General features: G+C 49.8%; 1 protein-coding gene across 1 annotated transcript; it reads right to left on the reverse strand.

Annotated features, from left to right (window-relative positions):
* Positions 1–1,544: 1,544 nt before the first annotated feature.
* On the reverse strand, positions 1,545–7,498 carry Exosc5 (exosome component 5). Its single transcript, XM_003461981.5, has 6 exons — positions 7,246–7,498; positions 6,183–6,296; positions 5,544–5,665; positions 4,279–4,419; positions 2,853–2,942; positions 1,545–1,878 (listed from the first exon to the last, which is right to left on the reverse strand). Exons 1-6 carry the CDS (start codon positions 7,406–7,408, stop codon positions 1,786–1,788), a joined length of 723 nt encoding a protein of 240 aa, XP_003462029.1. The 5' UTR covers positions 7,409–7,498; the 3' UTR covers positions 1,545–1,785.
* Between the last annotated feature and the right edge of the window lie 195 nt (positions 7,499–7,693).

Here is a 7,693-nt window from a genome sequence, read left to right on the forward strand (position 1 = left end):
CAGCAATTAGTGGACAGGGACAGTGAGCTGGGTTGGAGAGCCTCACTCATCCACCTGGTCACCATGTAATCTTGTCCAGCCACGCTTTTCTTTCGTGTGCATAATGGGGCTTGACATTCTCCACACCTTGAGCAGATAAGGCTTAAATGCATCCTGTAGGTAAATGGCCATGTGCTGTGTTCCTCCCGGTCAGCTCCAGCAGCTGTAACAGGAGGGAGGAGCACGGAGGGAGAACTGTATCTGGGCTCATATGGGGTATTTGTTCTCTGCATCCCGTGGCCTCTACTCTTGCTTCATTCTGTGCCAGCAGCACCCCTATCTTGGGGAGAAAATGGCCCCAGAACTCAGGCAGTGCAAGTGCTGCTTCCTAGATCCGTCTTCCCCTGCCTGGGGCCTGAGGCACCATTCAAATCACAAGGGCCACACTTGGCAGGGACAGGACTTTCAGAAAACAAGAAGGTATCAAGCAGATCATGTCAGCACAGCACTGAGGCACAGAGGAGCTAGTCACTGAAGGGGTTCTATTATCCAGGGTAAGAGATGGGCAGATCAGCTGTTTAATGCTAGAAAATACTTCCCCACTTAAAGTGTTTCTCTGAGCATCTAATGAAGCATTATTTCAAGCTAGGTATTTGCGTATTTCCCTCTTGCTTCCTGGGGACAAGGATGCCTGGCCACTAGAGCACACAACGGGGTTCTGTGAGCTAATTCAAGTCATGGAAACACACAGCAGAGGACCTGATGTGTGAAATTCTGGCCCCAGTGTTAGGTCTGCTGGTCCCGCCCCCTTGTGGCCCAGCTGTGGGACACTTGCTTTTGTATTTGGCCCATCCACTCACTGTCCTGTGAGGTGGGGAGCAGTCCACCTGCAACTTATTTCCAAACACTTATTTCCTCCCTCATTATTTCCAAACACTCCTAGGCGGTGTTACTAGCCCTGAACACCAGTGAGCTTTGGGTGGGAAACTCCCAGTGTGTTAGTGTCTCTTTGGGCCCTGTCTCAACAGTGAGGTACTGGGCTCAAGTGGGACTCTAGTTCCACAGCAAGTTACCTAGAGACTATAAGCAGCTAACGAGCTTCTGAGCTGATGTCATCTTTAAGTAGGGACTGTAATGGGTAAATGGGCAGGTTAAAGGTGTACTCCAGGCCAGACCCTCCTGTGGTCCATGAGGCCCAGTGTTTATACTCTCTCAGTCCCCCAGACTGGCCCATCTCCCTCTCACTTTGCTCACCGGACACCAGCCGCAACAGCTATCTGGCTAGCCCTTGACCCATGAGGGATCTCCCCCATGTTATCTCTCTTTTTTTCAGGGCTCCACTCAGATGTCACCCTGCTCGAGAAGGTGTCCCTGGCCTGTGTTATATTTGCCATTCCCAAACCGAGCTTCCAAACTAGTTTCCCACCTATTTTTATCAGAGCATTTACTATCCTCTGAAAAAGTACAGTACATTGCTCCTAACTCAGGGCCTGGGTCTCTTGTTCACTGGAATTCTGAGCACCCAGTGCTGAGGCCTGACACTGAGGAACTCAGTAGGCACCGACTTACTGCTTCAATACTGGTGAGCTTCCTTTAATGTTGTTTTTATGGAGGGGCAGGGATCATGCCCTGCTGGTCCATGGATGTGAGGGATCAAGGTTCTGTTCCTAAGCCCCCTTCCCAGGAGACCCAGCAGCTTTGGGACTGGGCACATGGGGACAGACGTAAGGCTGGGCTGATGGCTTGCTTCAGGCTGAGCCAGTGGGTGGTGGTGACAGTGGGCACAGTGCCCTGCCCTGGCTTGCTTCAGCTCTTGGAATAGCGCCTCTGCAGTGACTCGCGGTAGAAGCGGAAGACGTGTTGTGAGGCAGTCTGGGCCGCAGCCAGGCACTGCTGGAGCTGGGAGGAGAAAGGCTGGTCAGTGCTGGGTACCCTGCCCTATACCCACCTACCCACAGCCCAGCTAGCCCAAGAGGTCCTCCAGCCCCACAGACCTCCAACTCCCCCAAATCTACCAGCCCCTCTTGCCATCTCAGGTGAGGCAGAAGTGGTAAGGGGATTATTTCACATGCACTGGAGAGACCTTAACCTTGTAGAACTGAGGGGCCTAAAAGCTCACAGAACTGGAGAGATCTTGGAATTCAGAGCTACAGAACCAAGGGCCCTTAGATCTTTACAGTCATAATCCTAGATTTATAGGATGGCCAGGTTAGAAATACTCCTGGAAGCTGGGTGTGGTGGTGCACTTCTGTAATCCCAGCACTAGGGAGGCTGAGGCAGGTGGATCGTTACAAGTTCAAGACCAGCCTGGGCTACAAAGTGAGCCCAAGGTGAGCCTGAACTACACAATGAGACCCTGTCTCAAAGACCAGAAAAAAAAAAAAAAAAATCTCCTGAAGACCATTTGGCCCACTAGTTCCAAATTCTGATCCATAGAGACCCACAATTTCAAGCAGGTCACTACCCTGAGCTGGGGCTGTGTGCTGCTCTGCTGCCTGCTTTCAAACAGCACTCCCTCTCTTTTCTTCTCATTCACTGAACTTCCCTCCAAAATTTCCACAAAGGGGCTGGGGATTTAGCTCAGCGGCATAAGCACCTGCCTTGCAAGCAGGCGGTCGTGAGTTCGATCCCTGGTACCGATAAAATAGAAAAAGACAAAAAGACAAAAAAACAAAACAAAAAAAACCACAAAAAAACCTCAAAATTTCCACAGGTTTCTACACTTACAAAGCCTGAAAACTTCCCTCTCTTTTATAGACAGGGTACAAGGAAGGGGTCCTCCTCCCCAAGCCTCTCAGCATGCAGGAGAATTGTGTCAGATGTCATTTCGGGGTAGGAGGTTCTGTCTTTCACCCCTATCTCCCCACTGGCACCTCAGCATCAGAATAGAGCCCTTTGGTGGTAGACATCAGCAGCTTCCGGTCCACACTGTCAAGAGCAAAAGTCAGGACTGCCCGGGCTTCCTAGGAATAAGGAGAAAAAGGTGACGGAGATAAAGCCCAGTGCCAGGGAAGATCCCACAACTTTGGCCTAAAGGCTTCACCTTTCCTCACTCAGTGCTAAAATACCAACTGTGGTTATCTGTCTACACACTACCACACCCTGGGAAACCATTCTCTTTGCCTCTCCTTTGTAATTGCTCAACTCCCTCCTTCTGACCACAGCATTTCTGCCCCATAGCGGGAGCCGCAGTGCTGGTCATTTACCTGGTGCCTCTGCCTCCCACGCTCTGGGAGGCAAGGCCTAAGCTTTCATTCCCGTACTCTGAAAGTCTCAGTCTCCTTTGGGTTACACAGGGCCAGTTGACTATATTTTCCAGACTCCTTTGCCATTAGGTTCTATCAGCAATTGGGTGAGACCAGGGAAGCTGAGCGAAGCAAGCCAGTCCTCATTCTGACAACTGCCCAGAGGAGGTGAGGTGGGTTCTGCATTTCTGCAGCCAGGAAAGGCAGGACATCTTTTTGTGCATTCAGAACCAGGTGCCTCAATGTCTCCAACAGGGCAGGAGCAGGAGCCAGCATACAGTTCAGCCTGAGGCCAGGAGAAGCTTCAGGTACCATCCTTTCTTCCCATTTTGCTTCCCCAACTCTTCCAATACTTTTTCTACCAATCCTCTGTATGAAACCCCCTCTGTCCAAAGTATCCCACAGGGTATCTCATTTTTCTGAATGGTTATGACCAAGGCAGTACTGGGCAGAAAACTCCACAGAATAAGAACCTTGAGATATTGCGAACTGGAGCTGATGAGAAGAAATGTCTTACATTCCCCTTTGCTTTTGAGCCTCTTAACAGGGAAGTATAAACTTGGAGTTGATAATCCTAGCCTCAAGAAAGATGGTGGCCAGGGAAAGAAGCCAATTTGCAGAAAAAAGCAGGCACAAGTTAGGCCTAGTGGCACATGCCTGCAATTGTAGCACTTGGGAAGTTGAAGCAGGAAGATTGCCACAAGTTTAAGACCAGCTTGTGGTACACAGTATGACTGTGACCTTACCTCAAAAAAAGGAGAGAGAAGAGAAAAAAGCAGCCACAAGAAATGAAGCTAGGAAATAGTGTTTGAAGTCCTGATTTTAGGTAGACCTCTGCTCTTTCAGAGTATGGGAATGAAAGCCAATACATTCCTTGTTTGGCTTGAGCAAGTCTAAGTTGGAAGTTCTAGCACTTGCAGCTGAATGAACTCTGCTAAGTAGAGGACTGCTTGCCAACTAGTGCTGAAGTGCACTGAGCCAGATGACTTGCAAAGAAACAAGTCCTGGTGCTATCTGGCCACAACCCTTTCGCCACCCTGAATTTCATACCTACCTTTTCTTGCTTTGCTGTGGGATCCAACACCAGTGTCCCATCTGAGTCCAGAGCACAGGTGACTCCACAGAAGAGAGCCCGCATGGGAATACCTGCATCTACCAATGCCATGCAGGCAACATTCAGGCAACAAGCCAGGAGCTGAGTACCACAGGAGCAGTTAAGAGGAGTGCTTACTATGGGGCTGGCATGTAGAACACATCCATGTCTGTATCTTCCCCACTAATCAATCACAGAATTGTAGAGTGAATAAATAGCTGTGGGATCAAGGAACCCCAATTCCATATGTGGCCTTACCACCTCTTAGCTGTGTGACCTTGAGTAAGTTGACTTATTCTGAGTCTCAGTCTCCTTTTGGGTTACACAGGGCCATGTTACCTAACAGATGTACACTAAATTAGGTACCAAGCTTCTGCAAAACAGGGTGAGAAAGAGAGCAAGAAACCTCCCAAGGTCACAAGGCAGGAGGCAATGGTAACACCAGGCTGGGCATGGGAATTGTGGTTAGCAGGCAGCCACTATACCAGGCAATGGAGTCATTATTACTGCTGCCCCAGCAGGTTTACGTCCTGGAACCAGTCAACTGGCTCTGCCTGTTTCCTCATGCCTTTCCCAGGATTAGCAGGGTGGACAAAAGCTCTAGCTTTAAAATCTATCAGTTCAAACTCTGCTACTGATCCCTGGTTACTTCCTCCGAGCTTCAGTTTCCACTTCTGTAAAAGGGGCACAACAGCACTTGTCTCCTCTCCCTCCACCCGTGCCACGTGCAAGGGCACACACCAGCGGCTCCCTCTAGAAATGCCCATGGAAACGTCACTCATCTAAACCACAGTGATCTTTCCAGGTTGAGCTAGCTCTTCACCCTGCTTCTCTGCCTGCCAAGGACTCCCTCAGTCCTAAGAGCCTGAAACCTCACACTAAGGTAGAGAGTGGAGGTCACAGGGATAAGCTCTGGAGTCAGACAGGCCTGGGCTTGAGGCCTGCCTCTGCTACCTTCCAACTTGGGCAAACTACTTCCCTTTCTGGGTCTTTCACTTGAACATATCCCACAGTGTTCTACAGCCAGGTGATTTGGGCCCACTTAAACAGGGGTTATAACGGCACCTGGTTTATGTGCTGTGAGGATTAAATTAGTATGTAGAAGGTACTTAGTAAACTGCCTGGCACACAGTAAGCAACCACGTGTCACATTCTAGGGCTAGTAGAAGGGAAGCTATCAGGGAGGGTTGGGAGCACTTCCTGGAGGCAGCTGGGGAAAAGGATACGGAGCCAGCATCGCTGATGACCTGTAGCACCACTGTGATAGAGGTGCGGGGGTGCAGGGCTCCTAGCACCACTGCTTCACATGTGTTTCGGATTAGTCGCTCTCGACTCTTCTCAGCCACACCTGGGGAAATCAAGGAGTAGTAGTTAGGCTCTTTGCTTTTACCCATCTCACCCTCCTCCACTTGCCCTACCCTCTGGAGGAAAGCCCTCTTTTTGGGGTCTACAGAGTCAGTGTGGTACATCACAGGACCTGTGTGGGTGACAGGGTTCACAGCAGGAAGTATACAAGGTCTGAATGCCATCTACTCAACACTGCTATCCTTAGCCTCCACCAATGGGGCTGCTAACTATCCAGGTGTGGTTGTGTCTTGGGCAGCTGCCCACAGCCACTCCAAACTCAGTGGGCCCAGCTGATAGGGAATGATGATAGGGTAAAAAGCAGATTAAAGCAAAGAAAGGGAGACGGAGATGAAAAGAGAAACAAACTGAGACACAGAAGCAGAAAGTGGAGAAAGGCAGAAATAACTGCGGGAAGGTGGGGACTGGGGGACAGATGAGACAGCAGGGACAGCAGGCAGGCAGGAGCCAGCAAGGTCCTGACAATCTGGACGGGCAGTGGTTCATTCGGGTCCAGTTACCAGGCAACCCGATTTTCGGCCTCAGGATCACTTCGAGGGTGGCTTTGTTGAAGATCTCTTTGCTGACCTTTACCTCTGCGGGTCCATACACACCAGCCAGGACAGAGGTATCACCTGGGGAGACAGTGGAGAAGGGCTCAACCATACCTTCCCTGCTTCTAGGTCCAGTGTGCAGCTCCTAATATTACGGTCACCCCCAGCATTTGTTGGCGGTGATTCTTCAAGCAGCACTTTACTTATCTGTAATGAGGTAACAGGTAACAGAGGTACGTCCCTCATAATGTTCTTGTAACAATTTAATAGAATTCACCAAAATATTTACACTGGTATACACATACCACAGTCTTTACTGTATTAGTAACTTTAATTGGAAGTTCTCCCTAAAAGCTAACTTTCCTCTCACTGTAGGTGGTTTTAACTTCTCTTTCCAAAGCTTCCGCCAGCGTGCTTATTTCCCCAGAGTGGATATGAACAGGTGAGGCAAGGTAAGAACGGGGAAATAAAAAGCCTGGCCTCCAGTCTGGTTCACCTGCTCTTGGCTCTGTAACCCCAAATGATTTTGCTAACTAACCTCTCTGGGCCTCAGTTTTACCATCTGAAAATGAAGATACTGGACTTGAACAGATTCTCTGACCATAACTCCCAATAAGTGATACATTTTACAGCACAAGCCAAAACTCACACAAACGTATGTGTTAATGCATCAAAAGCCGTCAAAAAACTAAAAATTCCAACTTTGCCATTAGTGCTTCAATGTACTGATATTTTCTTCTCTATTCCACTTTAAGTGAACGTTAGTTGACAGCGAGATATAGCTCAATGGTAGAGTGTTGGCTTAGCTCGCATGAGGGCCTGGGTTCACGTTGGGAGGAAGAGGTGTGGGTCGCCCTATTTAAAAGTATCCACCGTAAGTTATTCTGCATCAGCGCTGGAAGGGCATTTAGCCAACTACATCGAGAGGAGGCGGCTACTCCGTTGCACAGCACACTTTAGCCAGTCTTCAAAACAAATATGCCCTACATAAACGTGGTTTGGTCAGAATTTACCTGGGTTAGGTACTTACCTTGCAGGAAAGTAGCAGAGCCATCTGGCCGGGACAGCAGGTTCTGTTCACAAGCAAAGTGCCTGAGACTGCACCCAGAACCGCGAGAGCTAGACTCTACAATGCCAGTCTCAGTGCAGACCTTGTCGTCAGAGAGCTTCGCGCTCTCCATCACCATCTCCATCCGCCCTCACGCCACAGGCAACCCACACTGAAGCTTCCGTCTAGTCGCGTGCGTGCGTGCACTACGTAACCAGCGCGCATGCACCCATACTGGCGCCCTGTGATTTGTCCCCCGCACGTGGCTCGGCATTTATCAACAAACCGGCCCTGTCCACCCCGCCTCCTAATTCTGGGAAAGCCATTGGACAGTACCGAAGAGGGGGTGGGGCTGTGCAAGGGCTAATTCTACTCAAGGACCCTGGGTCCTAAACTGATGGTGCTCTGATTAGGTTGCCCTTTTCTTTGC

The sequence above is a fragment of the Cavia porcellus genome, unplaced genomic scaffold (assembly GCF_034190915.1).
Source record: "Cavia porcellus strain 051 isolate PalLab524CR breed Dunkin Hartley unplaced genomic scaffold, mCavPor4.1 scaffold_7, whole genome shotgun sequence".
Taxonomy (NCBI): Eukaryota; Metazoa; Chordata; class Mammalia; order Rodentia; family Caviidae; genus Cavia; species Cavia porcellus.